The sequence below is a fragment of the Odocoileus virginianus genome, chromosome 21 (genome assembly GCF_023699985.2).
Source record: "Odocoileus virginianus isolate 20LAN1187 ecotype Illinois chromosome 21, Ovbor_1.2, whole genome shotgun sequence".
Taxonomy (NCBI): Eukaryota; Metazoa; Chordata; class Mammalia; order Artiodactyla; family Cervidae; genus Odocoileus; species Odocoileus virginianus.
In genome coordinates this window covers 6,293,417-6,310,048 of record NC_069694.1, presented here as the reverse complement: position 1 = coordinate 6,310,048, position 16,632 = coordinate 6,293,417, and the positions used below count along the sequence as shown (strand labels likewise).

The 16,632-nt window shown below is 42.0% G+C and overlaps 1 protein-coding gene across 11 annotated transcripts in view; it reads right to left on the bottom strand.

The window, feature by feature from the left end:
• APBB2 (amyloid beta precursor protein binding family B member 2) overlaps positions 1-16,632 on the bottom strand; it is a 405,670-nt gene that overhangs the window by 166,925 nt on the left and 222,113 nt on the right. For all 11 annotated transcript variants that reach the window (XM_070451963.1, XM_070451967.1, XM_070451970.1 and 8 more), the window contains one exon: positions 13,577-14,386. In XM_070451963.1, the coding sequence (XP_070308064.1) occupies positions 13,577-14,386 (810 nt within the window). The remainder of the gene's footprint in view (positions 1-13,576; positions 14,387-16,632) is intronic.

Here is a 16,632-nt window from a genome sequence, read left to right as displayed (position 1 = left end):
AAGCAGCGTCAAAACTCCAACTTCAGGACACTACCTCAAAAGAACGGGTACAAGTCCCAGGCCTAGTGGGAGAACTGTGTCCAAGCAGCGTCAAAACTCCAACTTCAGGACATTACCTCAAAAGAACGGGTACAAGTCCCAGACCTAGTGGGAGAACTGTGTCCAAGCAGCGTCAAAACTCTAACTTCAGGACATTACCTCAAAAGAACGGGTACAAGTCCCAGACCTAGTGGGAGAACTGTGTCCAAGCAGAGTCAAAACTCCAACTTCAGGACATTACCTGTGACTATTGCTACAACGTCACAAACTCACACACACAAAATCAAAAACAGCATCTTTCTCCAAAAACTAACTTCCTCCACCCAGCCTCACCATTTCTGAAAACCAGCATCTTCTTAGTCTTCAAACTGAAGATCTGATGTTGATGCGGCTCTCTCCTTCATCACCCATATCCACAGAATCACTGAAGCCCAGAGACTCCTTTCTTCCACCTCCGTCCTGTTTTTAAAGCTACTAGTGTCCATTCCTTACGGTCTCTAGTGGATGACTGTGAAACTCTCACAACTGCCCACCCCCTTTGCCCTCTGACATATTCTAAGCACCAATGTCTGATGTGCTTTCTTCAAACCCCACCTTGCAAATGACACTCCTCTTCACATAACTATTATTTTTCACTAGCAAAAAGCAAGTTCAGAATTAGGCATTAGCATCCTCCGATATGGCCACCACCTACCCATCTGATCTCTCCCACAATTAATCCTTCAGAGACTCTCCTCCCCAACAAATCTGCTGCAAGCACTAACCCTCACATGGAGAGCAAAAGTTCCCAAAAGGGATTCCAGGGGGCTTCTGAGGTCAAAATTATTTTCATAATATTAAGAGGTTATTTATAGTCTTTTTCACTATGTTGACATGTAACTGAGAGTGCAAAAAATATGGATGAAACTGCTGGCATCTCAGCATGAAGCAAGAAAATGGCACAGACTGTACTAGAAATCACCATATTTCCAATAATATTATACATACTCCTACTGAAAACAATGCCAGCTTCACCTAAGAATGTCCTTGAAGGAGTAGAGATACTTAATTTTATTAAATCTCAACCCCTCTATACATTTCTTTAATGTAATTATTCATAAAGCACTCTTGCTGCACAAAGAAGCATGACTGTTGTTTCAGGAAAAAGCACATGGAACACACTTTAAATTAACAGAACCACTGACAGACAAGCCATGGTTATTCGAACCTGAGTACTGGGCAGACATTTCCTCAAAACAAATGAGGTGAGCCTGTAACTTCAAGGAAAACAACTGACAGTATTTGTTGCCAATGATAACATATGAGCTTTCAAGCAAAAATCAGAATTTTGGAAAAACTCGTAAGCACCACTGAGAGCTTGACAGCTTCTCAATAATTAAAGACTCTTCTGATGAGATAGGTGGTGAGATTAACAAATGTACGGGTTTACAATGTATAAAGAAATGTGTCAACATTTGGAAGATCTTTGTAACTGGAATCGACAGTTTCTAAGCCACCAATACATGGTTACAAAATTATGTATGACAGACCAATGGATTTTAATAAAACAGAGTACAAAAAGTTTATTATAATGGTTTCAGATTCTACACTGAAATTACCAATTATCAAGCTCTGATGTAATACCCCCCCCCAAAAAAAATCCATAACTGCCTGAAAAGGTTATTTCTACCCATATATCTGTAATAGGCCAGCAGGATTTTGTTTATCCCCTTCAACCAAAACAATTTACTAAGATAACACTAAAAGATAGAAGCAGGTAAGAGAACCCAGATGCCTTTAGTTAAGCCACACATTAAAGAGATTTTTAAATAAATAAAACAATACCACTACTCTCATAAATTGTTGATTTTTTGGGGAAAATGGTTGTGCTTCATAAAACATCCTATTTTGTTAATATTAAAGGGTTTCTTAATTCTTTTTTAAAATGAGTAACTTTTCATAACAACTAAGCTTTAGTTTCTAATATAACAAATATTGATAGATATAATCCACATAAACAAAAGACCTTTGGTGTTCTTATAATTTTTTCAAAGTGTAATGAGGTCCTCAAGACCAAAACTGGGAGAAGAGCACCTTAGAGCCAACATTTCTTTTGATTTCTTCCAGTTTTTTCTGTGTGTCCACTACTTCTTTACTTCTCTAAGCTCCCACCTTTCAATTCTGTCCTCCTCTTGTGTCACAAGAGCCCTTCAGGTCAAGAAATACCTCATCTGGAACTTCATGACCCTGATCTGTTCTCCATGCTTGGCAAAAACCTACCTGGTATCAACAACATAAGTTTTGAGGTCAGTGTATTTGTTCCATGTCATTTTTTTTTTTTTTTTTTTTTTGGTTTAACACAAGCACATCCCAGGGATTGTTTATCCTGTATGCTCAGGATATAGCAGTGAATAAAACAGACTGGATCTCTTCCTTCTGCAGCTTACAGTCCAGTGATGTTACCACTCAGAGTGGTCAGCCAGAGTTATGAGAGAGCTTACTAAAAAGGCAGAATTTCCAACATTGAAAAAAAAAAATGTTTTTAAATTTTTAATGCAGAATCTCAGGCCTTAGCCCAAACCGACTGAATCACAATCTGCATTTCAACACAATCCCTAGGAGATTTTCCTGTACATTAACTTTAAGAAGCAGAGGATTTTTTACTGTGACCTTATTAGATGTAAACTAGTGTATCTTTAATTTGTTGCACTGCTAGTATGAAGGGGCTTCCCTGGTGGCTCAAGCGGAAAAGAAATCTACAGATGGCAAAACAAAATGGAGGAAAAAAAGGGGAAAACTCATGTACTAATAAATATCACATCCCTTCTTAGATACTGACAATAATGTTTTAGAGTCCCATTCTCTCACTTTCTGACCCTTACACATGGAATGCTGACTACATAGGATTTTCTAATAGTTAAATGATTCAATCTTCCAGTCAAATCTGTTTGGATAGGAAGCTTTTATTTAACTGCTTTGAACCCAAGGAATCTCAGAGGGAAACACAATATAAAAATTAAGAGTAGCTGGTAACTACACTCACATTTATGAAAGCAAACTGGGTGTTTAACTGAGCCAGACTTGAGGCACAAAAAATTTATGAACCACCCACATCCGAGCTCTTGAAAAGCGAATGTTTCCCCTGCTCTAACCAGATTAACACATGGAGAGCTCTGAGAAGGCATCTGAAGATGTCTCTGGAAATTTTAAGCATGTTTTGCTTAACAGTTCATGTCGCACTTTATAATTCCACCAGAAGGCACGGGGCTGTGACCAGGATGACTGTGATTAAAAGCAGTCTGTGGGTGCAGGCACGCTGCTACTACCGCATGAGATGCCTGCAGCTCTAACAGGCAAGACCAACTGCAGCCAAGTTCTTTCTACGATAATAGTTTCATGTGAATGTTGTGGCTGAGTCCACCAACACTCAGCGCAGGGGTCCACAGGCCTAATGTCTTAAGCCCCAGAAGACAGGACCCATCTGAAGGCTGCCGCTGACTGGGACTCCATGGCATTTGAGTACAGCATTGTGAGACATCTGGATTAAGAAATGGGAAACTCCTATCTTTACGTAAAAGCTACTAATTTCTAAGCATTGGCATCTAACTCAAAACATCATCTGGTAGACAAAACCTGTCTATGGGTTTCCTGTGCGCTCCCTAGCACGACCCGTTTGTGACCTCTGGAACTTTCATGGCATCATATTGCCTTTGCATTGTCTCAAAGTTAGAGTCACAGGTTTTCTTTTATACTCTGCCCAGCTCCTAAGAACATACTGTATGTTTGGTAAGCAGTGTCTCTTAAACAGAGGTAAGAAAAGCATGGCTACAACTGTACCCCAATTTAAAAAAAAAAGAAAGAAAAGCATGGTTGTTACTGACATCCCTGTGTCTCTAATTTTAAGTTTGGACCCAAAGGAATAACACCATCTCCATATCGCCACATTCCCTGAACTATCCTGTTCAGAACCAAGCAACACCACTGAATGTAAAGCTTTACTATGCCTTCATCGGGTTTTTCCTGCCCTTTCCATAGTCACCCACCAATCTTGGTTGGGTTTGTGGTTTCAGATTCACCAGTATCAGGTCCACACTTAAGTTCCTTCATGGGAGAATTTGGACGAAGGCTATCCCAAATTATCTTGAGGTCCGTTGCAGCATACTCTACTCACTTATCCATTCTGACAAGATCTGCAAGTATTAATTTTCCTTCCTAAAAAACCTGAATACAGTAATTCCTGCGAATACCCTTTCACGGCTCCTCTGGGTTGCAGAGGTTAAGAAATTAGCCACTGTGCTAGGTTGAACAGAATTCCCCTAAAATTCATATCCACTCAGACTCTCAGGATGTGATCTTATTTGGAAACATGGTCTTTGCAGATAGAATCAGTTAAAAGTGAGTCCATATTGGACTAGGGTAGGCCCTAAATCCAATGACTGCTTGTAAGAAGGCTGTGGGAAGACACCGGCAGACACTGCAGTGATGCAACAAGTCAAGATGCGCCAAGCACTGGCAGGACCCCCGGAAGCCTGGAAGGGCCAGCAAGAGCTGTCAGAGGAGCACGACTCGACGGACACTTGGACTTCAAACTTGGAGCATCCAGAACTGTGAGAGGACAAATATCTTTGTTTAAGCAGTCACGTGTAAGGCAATTTGTTGCAGGAGCCCTGAGAAACTGATAAAACGCCTAAACTTCTCCCCTTCTTTGCTTGAAAACTTACATTGCCCAGGATCTGAGAACGGGCTTTATCTTTCCATACTTCCTGAGGCCTGACATGTAAAATGTGACCAAGAACCCAGGGACACATCCCAGAAGGCAACTACATGTATGTGTGTGTGTGTGAGAGGGGAGTGCTTCCTCCAGGGAGACAAGAAGCTGTGTGTGAGCTATCTGAGGTTACAGGCTGGTTCTAACTTAATTCTACGTCTCGGGGACCTAGCACAGTCCACAGAGTAAACTTTTAAAAAATAACTGTTCTGTGTTTGTATACATGGATTAATGAAAAAATGAATGAATTAATTAAAACAAAGCAATGGTGAACAAACTCACCATAAATCTCTCTATGAGTTTATTAACTTTAGGTTCTTTTGTGAGAACAACAGGTTAGGAGAGAATGTTCATGATGATATTTGACCAGAAAGCTTCTGAAAGTGGCCAGTAGTATTTTTGTCTCTATAATCCACTAAATCACAATCTTAGAGGCTACATGTCCTTCTCCAAGCAGGCATCACCTGGCACTTCTGGGAGCTCCTCACACAGGACTACTAGAGGACTCCATCCAGTCGTTTCCTAAGCAGCCACTCTCTGTCTCTGCCCACATCCTCTCCCCAGACACTAAGCAACTGGTGAAACTGGGTTCTAAAATTTTTATTTTCAACATGCCATTAAAGCAGACTGAGAGAGGAGGAAAAATCATAAATTACACTTCTTCAATGGGCTTCCCAGGTAGCTCAGAGGTTAAGAATCTGCCTGCCAGTGCAGGAGATGCAGATTTGATCCCTGGGTCAGGAAGATCCCCCGGAGGAGTAAAGAGCAACTCACCCTAGGATTTTTGCCTGGACAGACCCATGGACAGAGCAGTCTGGTGGGCTATATGGTGCACAGGGGTCACAAAAGTTGGACATGACTGATCGAGTAAGCACACACACACAGTGATTAATCTAAAAAAGAAAAGGGTTCCTTATGCTCTATCAGCTCTGAAGAGCAATGGTCTCCTGCAGGTCTTCATCTGTCAAAAACTTATTCAGTCTTCAGCACAGACAACTTAATGCCCGAACTTCCATGTCCCAAACAATTAAAGTTTCTTTCTCCTCTAAGCTCCCTCTATCCCATAGCAAGCCAGCATTTCATAGCTCCTTCCTGGTTCCATCTTGACTATACCAACAGTCCTGTGTTCATGACCAGACTGTTACAACTTTTGTGGTCACTCATTTCATTGTATCTATTTGTAGCATGTGCCCTAAAGTACCTCATATAATACTTCATAATGGAAAGCAACCAAAATCTATCTTATCATTCAAATGAATATATAGATATTTTTTTCTGGATCTTTCCAAAAATAATTAATTGAGCAAAACAATTTTCTTCCTTAAGTTCATGGGGTGAGATAAAAAAGTCTTTTTATCCATCTGAGCCCTGAGGTACTATAATCTAATTTGGAAATCACACCATCCACCCGGAACACAATCCATCCGAGCTATTTTGGAGACATTTCACATGTGTCTTCTTCAATTCCTCCTGTCACATCTGGGAACTCTCAATTGAGATGACAAGAAAGAAAGGCGGGTGAATCACTACAGGGTGTTTAAAAGATTAAAATGAATGCAGCAGGACAAACCAACTGAACACTGGGCCTTTTCTATATTCTGGATGGTTGTTTTTTTATTTTTTTCCCTTAAGGGATGAGAGCTTTCAAAAAGCAATTTAAAAATACTTTATGTTGAAATTGCCAAAAACTATTGACAGAAAATTTTATAATTTCTACAAAGTGTTAATAATATCAGCTCACCCGAAGCTCTAACACTCTTGAGCCAGCGAAGGCCAGATAGAGTCAGTGCAGCCACCTGCGCCGACACGATTCATGCCTTGGCTCTTGCCCTCAGCAGCTACGCAACTTCCAAGAGCTCCACTCTGCTTGCCTTAAGACGGGAAACCAAGCAATTTAAGACATCAAAGGGCTTAAACTCTTAAGCAATACACATCAACTCGCAATGAAATCAACTCACAAAGTATGCAGGCACGTGAAAACGAAACGGTCTGTTTCTCTGGCTGCTCTGAATTGTAGACTTACGGTAGCTCAGCTGTGTAAAGAATTCACCTGCAATGCAGGAGATCCCTGTTCGATTCCTGGCTGGGGAAGATCCCCTGGAGATGGGATCCCTGTTCGATTCCTGGCTGGGGAAGAGCCCCTGGAGGTGGGACAGGCTACCCGCTCCAGTATTCACGGGCTTTCCTGGTGGCTCAGACAGTAAAGAAAATCTGCCCACAATGCGGAGACCTGGGTTCGATCCCTGGATTGGGAAGATTCCCGGAGAAGGGCACAGCAACCCACTCCAGTATTCTTGCCTGGAAAACTGGGAGCCTGACGAGCTACAGTTCATGGCGACGCAAAGAGCTGGACACGACTGAGTGAACGCAGCACAGAGACATCTAATACAAAGAGTGTTTGTGATGGACTGAAATGCTGGCCCCAACTCTTCACCTCTCCCTGGAGCCCAGAATAAAATAAGAGTCACCCTAAACAGGTGTTCTGGACAACTCTTTTATATAAGTTGTGCTTACTTTTTCTTTTTTTTTTTTTGGCTTCACCATGCAGCATGGCCAGAGATTAAACCCATGCCTTCTGGAGTGGAAGCGCGCGTGTGTCTGTGGCGCTCAAGTGTACGCATGCTCAGTCATGTCCGACTTTGCAACTCCATGGACTATATATAGCCCACCAGGCTCATCTGTCCATGGGATCTCCCAGGCAAGAATACTGGAATGGGTTTCCATTTCCTACTCCAGTGGAAGTATAGTGTCTTCACTGCTGGACCGCCAGGAAAGTCCCTTGCTTTTTCTGTTTTTATAGCTAGACTGATGCAGCAAACCTCAGAGAGTATGCATGTTTGTGGTCCAGCTCCATCTGCCCCACCAGCAAACGGGTAGGGTTGATGGAGCTTGTCACCATGTGTTACCTACTGTGAGAAAAGATTCGTATCCACACATTATGAAGACTTTGCCTCTGCTTTCACAGAGCTCCAAGTCCAAATAAAAACCTTTCAGTAAGGTTACAAACTGCTGAGAGGAATGTGATAACCCGAGACTTGGAAATATTGCCTTGAGGTACAGAAAAAGGACTTTCAACAGCTCAGAGCGCCTGGAAAGATTTCACAGAGGAGCTAAGAGTTGAGCTGAAACTCTACTGCTTGTAAGAATGAAAAGATTCTCTAAAATATAATTTTCCATCTTCTAGATTATAAAGACACTCTGGTTGAAGTGCATAAAGTCTGATGTATTCAGCCACTGGTGCCACAAGCCAAGGTCTCACAACTATGATCCAGTGGGGAATGTTGGATGCTGTGTCTAGAGACCTTGGTTCACATCCCACCATGGTCGCCTGAGTACGAGAAAGTCCCCAAACAAGATATGGAACCCAGAATTTCACTGTGCCCTCCACAATAACTGATTAATCAGTATTTCCCCATTATGAAGAAACATTTTCAGTTAAGTTATAAAATAAGCTCAGTTCAGTTTAGTCACTCAGTTGTGTCCGATTCTTTGCAACTCCGTGAACTGGAGCATGCCAGGCCTCCCTGTCCATCACCAACTCCCGGAGTTTACTCAGACTCATGTCCATTGAGTCGGTCATGCCATCCAACCACCTAATCCTCTCTCGTCCCCTTCTCCTCCCACCTTCAATCTTTCCCAGCATCAGGGTCTTTTCCAGAGAGTCAGTTCTTTGCATCAGATAGCCAAAATATTGGAGTTTCAACTTCAGCATCAGTCCTTCCAATGAATATTCAGGACTGATTTCCTTTAGGATGGACTGGTTGGATCTCCTTGCAGTCCAAGGGACTCTCAAGAGTCTTCTCCAACACCACAGTTCAAAAGCATCAATTCTTCTGTGCTCAGCTTTCTTTATAGTCCAACTCTCACATCCATACATGACTACTGGAAAAACCATAGCCTTGACTAGATGGACCTTTGTTGGCAAAGTAATGTCTCTGCTTTTTAACATGCTGTCTAGGTTGGTCATAACTTTTCTTCCAAGGAACAAGCATCTTTTAATTTTATTGCTGCAATCACCATCTGCAGGGACTTTGGAGACCCCCCACAAAATAAAATCTGTCACTGTTTCTATTGTTTCCCCATCTATTTGCCATGAAGTGATGGGACCAGATGCCATGATCTTAGTTTTCTGAATGTTGAGCTTTAAGCCAACTCTTCACTCTCCTCTTTCACTTTCATTAAGAGGCTCTTTAGTCCTTCTTCACTTTCTGCCATAAGGGTGGTGTCATCTGCATTATCTGAGGTTACTGATGTTTCCCCTGGCAATCTTGATTGCAGCTTGTGATTCATCCAGCCCAGCGTTTCTCATGATGTACTCTGCATAGAAGTTAAATATGCAGGGTGACAATATACAGCATTGACATACTCCTTTCCCGATTTGGAACCAGTCTGTTCCATGTCTGGTTCTAACTGTTGTGTCTTGACCTGCATACAGATTTCTGAGGAGGCAGGTCAGGTGGTCTAGTATGCCCATCCCTTGAAGAATTTTCCACAGTTCGCTGTGATCCACACAGTCAAAGGCTTTGGCATAGTCAGTAAAGCAGAGGTAGATGTTTTTCTGGAACTCTCTTGCTTTTTTTTTTCTTGTAGGTCTTCACAGAACTGTTCAGCTTCAGCTTCTTCAGCATTATTGGCCGAGGCAGAGACTCGGATTACTGTGATATTGAATGGTTTGATTGGAAACGAACAGAGATAGATTATTCTGTCATTTTTGAGATTGTATCCAAGTACTGCATTTCAGACTCTTTTGTTGACTATGAAAGCTACTCCATTTCTTCTAAGGGATTTTTGCCCACAGTAATAGATATAATATATAATATATAATATGAGTTAAATTCACCCATTCCAGTCCATTTTACTTCACTGATTCCTAAAATGTTGATGTTCACTCTTGCCATCTCCTGTCTGACCACTTTCAATTTGCCTTGATTCATGGACCTAACATTCCAGGTTCCTATGCAATACTGCTCTTTACAGCATTGGACTTTACTTCCATCACCCGTCACATCCACAACTGGGCATTGTTTTTGCTTTGGCTCCATCTCTTCATTCTTTCTGGAGTTATTTCTCCACTGATCTCCAGTAGCATAAAGGGTACCTACCGACCTGCGGAATTCATCTTTCAGTGTCCTATCTTTTTGCCTTTTCATACTGTTCATGGGGTTCTCAAGGCAAGAATACTGAAGTGGTTTGCCATTCCCTTCTCCAGTTTTTTTCAGAACTCTCTACCATAACCCATCTGTCTTGGGTGGCCCTATACGGCATGGCTGATAGTTTCATTGAGTTAGACAAGGCTGTGGTCCATGTGATCAGATTGGATAGTTTTCTGTGACTGTGGTTTTTAGTCTGTCTGCCCTCTGATGGAGAAGGATAAGAGGCTTATGGAAGTTTCCTGATGGGAGAGACTGACTGAGGGGGAAACTGGGTCTTGTTCTGATGGGTGGGGCCGTGCTCAGTAATATATCAATATCAAATCAAATAAAGTAAGTACCTGATATCAAAATCAGACATTGATTAAAATATAACATCAAATGATTTACTCACTACATCAGGGCCATTTGGGGATATGTAGATGACCTCCATTTTTATTCAATTAATCAGTATTTACTTACTAAGTTCACCTGCTTTATTTCAGGCATGTCATGACAGTACAAAGATGAAGACAAATCACCAATCCTTTCTCTTAGGGTACAGAAAGTCCTAACTAAAATCAGAGACCAAAATATAAGTAATTCACAATTAAGACACAAGTAAACTTTTATATCCCACTGCTGCACTGATAATGATTATCGCCAATAAAAACAAGCACTGATATTTATTAAGTCCTTAGTATATGCCAGACACTGTTCTAAGGGTGCTTCAAAGATGTCTTCATTTAATCTTCACACCAGATCTATGCTAAAACATTACCAGCACCCCCACTTTACAGTTGAGAGGCTATGCCAACTGCCTACGTAGAACCCAGCGAGATCTGAACTCAGGCAGTTGACTCAAGAGCCCGTCCCCTTAATGCTAAGTTAGTGAAGCATTAGGCCCACTGTCATACCATCTGATTTGGTTTTCTCTGTGTATATCCTGCCTTTGTACACATTAGGAATGAACCAAATTTTGAAAATGGCCATTCCATAGGACCCAGTCAGTTTCATACTCTATTAAGCCCCTATGAAATGTCATCAAGTTTCTTCTTTTTTTTTTTATGGCCACACTGCGTGGTCTGTGGGCTCTTAGTTCCCAGACCAGGGATTGAACCCAGGCCCATAGCAGTGAGTGCGTGGAGTCCCAATCACTGGGCTACCTGGGAAGTCCCAAGAGGTATTTTCTCAATGGGGGTTCACAAGGGGCTCTGAAGAAATTCCAAAAGAATTCCCAAATATTCATTCTGAAGGGATGGCTTCTAATATTTGTTTTAAAAAACCCCTCAATCTCACAGCTTTAGAGTCGAGTCACAGCTAACACATTTTTCCAAGCACATCTAAATCAAAACGTCTATCCTTAGCGACCCATCATGGACCATCATCATACCGTCATCCTTACTCCAAAATTCAAGGTTGTCAAACGTGACTTGAAGAATGAAAAATGAACCTGACCCCTCAACAAGTCAGAAAACTCTAGCCCAATACACATCACATCACACGCCAAGCGCTCTAATCGGTTCTGGAGAGACACTCAGCAAGTAACACCGGACACTGGGCACATGAGCGGCGAGCTGGGGAGACCTGGCAAGGATCCCTGGAGAGAAGAGCAGCGGGCCGGGACAGTGCATGCGGTCAGCTCAAACTCTTTGCTCTCCGCCAGCCCTTACTGACACCGGCACTCAACAAGCAAAGGGGTTGGGACAGAACTACCCTAAACACTGAGCATCAGGGGAACTGTTAAGCCACGGAGCTTTAAGAGGGTGGAACAGCATGCTTAACACTTAAACTCAGCCTGAGGTAGAACACTGCTATGTCCTGATATGGACTGATCTGCAAAATACATACTTCGGCAGAAAAAGCGAAACATTCATAAAATAATGTCAGTCATTTTTTAAACTTTTTACCATGGAAAATTTTAGGCACACAAAAGTAGAGAGAACATAATAATAAAGCCTTGTGTACCCACCTTTAGCAAGGATTAGCTTATGGACAAAATGCCATACACATATTATTTCAATAAGAATATATTACACTATATATTTTTCTACGATATTCTAGTATGTATCTCGACAAGGTAAAGACTCTTTAAAAATATTATGAAATGGGGGGAAATTTTAAAGTTTATTATAAATGTGGGTGTATGCCTAAAATGGCTCCTGAAAAAAAAAAATGCTTTAAAAAAAAAAGTAGTGGCTTTCATTGGAAAAAGGCCAACACAGTGAGGAACAGGGGAGGCTTTACCTAAAACATTTCAGTAAGATTTGAAGTATAACTACAACAGGAGCGCTGGGCTCAGAAGAGCAGCAGAAAGGCTGCCATGACCTGAGGAAGGCAGTGTGGCCTCAGCGGAGGACGCTGGACACACGAGGTCAAGTCTGAACCAAGATACTCAAGGAGTCGTTTATATAGATTCAGAGGCTAGCAGGCGACAGTTTCCATCGGCTACAGGATATGAATTCTCTAAATGTAAAAAGTAATAGAGAGTTGTGAACTCAGTGACATTACTAAACATAATTATAATTCCAATAATGTGCAGGCCCAGACATTTATGAGATGAAATGGGCTCATCTCAACTTCCCTACTGCCATATACCCAGCAACAGGAAGCTGATGAAATCATGTAAAGCACTGTGATTTTAAAGAGCACTTCAAAAAACCTTTTTTTTTTTCTTTTTTTAAACAAGGTAATGTCTTATTTTCTCCTTCTCTTTTCCTATCTGTAGTCCTTGTAATTTCTCTGCCTTATAGGTTGGGAAAATGTCATTTCCTTCCCTGGTGGTTCTATCTGTAGCATCTGTATCACATTAACACAGCCCTGGGAACCACGAGATGCAGGGTTAGGGGAAAGAAAGAAGCCTTTGTGTATGCTTGTTTACAGTGAACTCAGAGACAATTCAGTTCTCCAATCTTTTAACCTTATGATCAGTAAAAAGGGGACTATGAGAAGATAAGACAAAAAGTGGCTCAGCTTTAGGACCCTGCTCATTTCTGTGGCAATTTTCAGTTCTGTGAAAAATCCAAAGATGTTACAAACATAGACAAAAGTCAAGAAAGACTGGTCTCAATTAGACTAGTTAAAATCCAAAACTTCTGAAAATATATTAAAAGAAACACCACTTTCTCACTTTCAAATATCACTTGCACAAGGCTAATAACATATTTCCCAGTAAAGGTCAAAAAGGAAATGTCTTTAATGAATAGACTTTCAACTTCTTAAACTTTATAAACTTTTCATCAGCTTGAGCATAAACATGTTTTCCTGAGAAGTTTAAAAATAGTTGTTCTCTTTATCAGGTTGCGTCCACCCCTGGCAACTATCTTATTATTTTCCTTACAAAACCCATTGTTTCGAGACAGTATGTAGAAATGGTTCACCTAACCACTGGCAGTATAATTTCCAAATAAGTGATGTTTTACTGTATTTAATACTAGGGACTTATTTCTTTTATAAAAATGCTTCCCAGGACAAACAACTTATGTATGAATCAAAATGAAAAGGCTGAGTACTTTTCACATAAATAGCCCAATTTTTCCCTAAGAGGTTCAAGTTCTTCTCCACCTGCAAATGAAAATTTTGGGGGAGGGGGGGGTCACTGCAGAGATTAATTCCATCAAAAAGGGAAAGTGCCACCGCAGGCTACACCTCTCCCGGGTACCTGTCTCGTCCGGGGAGCTGGGGGAGGCGCTGTCTTGGGACAGAGTGGTCCAGCTGGACTCCTCATCGCTTGGCGCCAGGTTCTGGATCCGGTGGAGTGCGCAGTCGGTTTTGGCCCCCGTTTTAGGATGATCCTTCTTGGTCTCTGGGCTGGATGATACTGTGGCTGTGTGGCCCTCCTCAGGGCTAGGCTGGGGCTTGTTTGGTTTCTGCAGCAGCACGCCGCCGTTCCCGACAGTGGGGGAGGCCTGGCCGGGCTGGGCCTTCTCTCCCACAGCCCCAGGCTGGTTGCCCACATTCTGCTCCAGTTCCCTGGTGGAGGTCTCCAGGTCTGCATAGTAGTTCAAGAAGCTCTTGGTTCTCCGGGGCTGGGAGGGTAAAATCTCACAGTCCGGGGAATCCCGAGGGCGGGGCTCTTTACCCTCTAACTTCTCAGAAGTGATGCTGATGACCGTGGTGGGGCTGACGTTCCTGTTGGGGTCCTGCTGCCCTTGTTCTGCGGCCTTCCGGAGCTGGTTCTCCCCATTTTTCACCAGCTTGATGTTGGCAGAGCCATTTCCCAGCAGGGGCTGTGCAGCTGGATCCGAGAGGCCCATGGCCGCCTGGATATTAGTTAGTGCATATTTTTTCCTGCATTTGGGGGGTGTGCTATTCTTGGTTTCTGCGTGTTTTATTTCGGCGTTCAATAGTTCATTGTGGGAGGACCGGAGATTGAGGGTGTTTGGTGGTGTGACTGGGCTGTTCCGATTCGTGACGTCTGTGGTTCCGCTGCTGGCCATAAACACTGCCAAAGTGTCTACACCTGAGTCAGCTGGGAAAAAAGAAGAAAGCTGGTCATTAGATGCCTGGCATGATCAAATGACTTAGTGTACAGACTGAGCAAACATTTCTATACAGAAAATTGAAACAATCAATGCTTCCACTGCAGTTTTCTAGAATTGACCCATCTTCCTCTCTCTTTTCACCATGTGCTCATACATTAACCAGGAGCAAATAAAAGGCTTAACGTGGATACACAAAAGCCAATTTATAGAAAAGCGTGGTGGTCTGAGGTTTCAAATTTTACTTAGAATTAAAATGTATCTCTCTTTTGAATTCATAAAAAAGCACTTTCTTCCCATAGCTGGTCTTCATTTTTTTTTACAACCTCGAAAATCATCTGCTTTCTAAACATTTACACCACATTTCTATTTTGTTGTTACCTCAGGCAACAAAAAGGTTGCTCAGAAAGCCTCTAGGGCTCCAGCATTCTTAATTAACCTTAAAGGTCACTCTTCAGTAAGGCACCAAGCATCCAAGGTAATTTTTCTCCACCATATTTAGAAATCACGTTCTGAACGCCAGAAAAAACCAAGCCTGCATTAGAGTTTGATAATGTCTTGTGAACATTTCTCAGCTGGGTTTACTGTGGGCACTAACCATGAATTTCGGAGAAACGGCTTAATTACTCAAGAACATACAGATAAAACAATTTATAATAATGCAGCATTGAGCCCGAGGCTACAGACGTGTTAGAGCCCCCAAAGGAGTCTGAATATATCCCACTGAATTAAAACACAGACTCAGCAGTTCGCAGGCATCACGTGCCCTTGCAGAACTGCTGGGAAACTGTCTAGCAGTTGCATTTATCTCAAATACTGTTCACACCATCAGTGATTTGTTCCATGTGTCTCTTGCTAGGAAGAGAGAAAGATTCCTCAAACTAGAGAGGAACAAACTTCATCAGGGGGAATTCCTGAAGTTTCAGATTTCTCAGCCTATGAGGAATGACTTCTTCCTTATCTGATCCCTTGCCCTCCAGAGACCTCATCAGCAGTAGATGAACCAAAGCACAGCTCCTAACATTCCTGAAATTGTACTGTGACAACCCCCTGCTTCTCCATCGAGCAAAACAGAGGCCTCTGCAGGGGAGGAAGGTAAGAATATTCTCCAGTTTGGGAGCTTAGCAATATCCCTTTCCACAGTCCAACACTCAGGATGAGATATTTTAGGAAAGAGTCCCCACTAGAGCTTGGGTGCTTCTCTGAAGCTAGGCAACATCTGTACCCTCCAAGCCTTGTCCATATTTACAACGAATGACCACGTGGCCCACAGGGATAGCTAAGGCTGCAGCCCAAAGGATCCCTGCTTACCCACACCTATCCCAGCACTGGCGCTTCACTGAGGCTGGAGGGTCTAGGATCTTTTAAACAATACTGAGAACTACATTTTAAAAAATTATTTATGCTGCTTTGGCTAGTACTACCATTTTACAGAAAACATGTTTTAATATATAATTTAACCTCACTCCAGAGCAGCATTTGGTATGAAAAGGGTCCACCTTGAACCCACATAACGTTTTCCCTGAGACATAATACCCATAACATAGGACAGGAGAGAAAATTATATTTAGATTCGGGTATTTGGAGTGACATTATTATGAGAAAGCTGGCAATCTGCTGGCTTTTAAAAAGGTGTGACAAAAAAAATTTCTATGAGGTTGTTTTATGATGTTAGATAATATATTCTAGCAATGTTATTAGGGAGAAATTTTTATTTACTTTGTTTATAACCATAAACACTTTCACAAAGAATACCATCAAAATTTTTGGGTGATTTAATACTTAAGCAGCTTTTATATCTTGGATGTGACAGATAAAACCTTTGAGCCATGTTTTCACCATCCTTTTGGATCCTACCACCCCTTCTATGCCCACTGTACTGTAACTCTCCTGCTTGCTAGAAATCACAAATGCAAAATTTAGGAGGGCTAAGTTAGAAAAACAGGACCAAAAATGGCTCTGTAGATGCTGTTTTTATAGATCAAAGCCTGAACACAATTTGAGTGTGTTTTAAATATTAAATGATAGTATCATCTGGAAGCAAACTAAAAGGTTCAGATCTAGAACTAAGGCAGTCAGTTAACCCTACGAAGTACACAGTTGTCCCTAGATGTTACTACATCAGCCAGCAAATCCTTTGGGCTCACAGGGCCCTGAATCAGGTAGAGATCAGCAACTTCCTAGAAAGCCAAGGCAGCAGAAAGGAGGCTCCCGAAAGGGAGGAGGCACTGCCCAC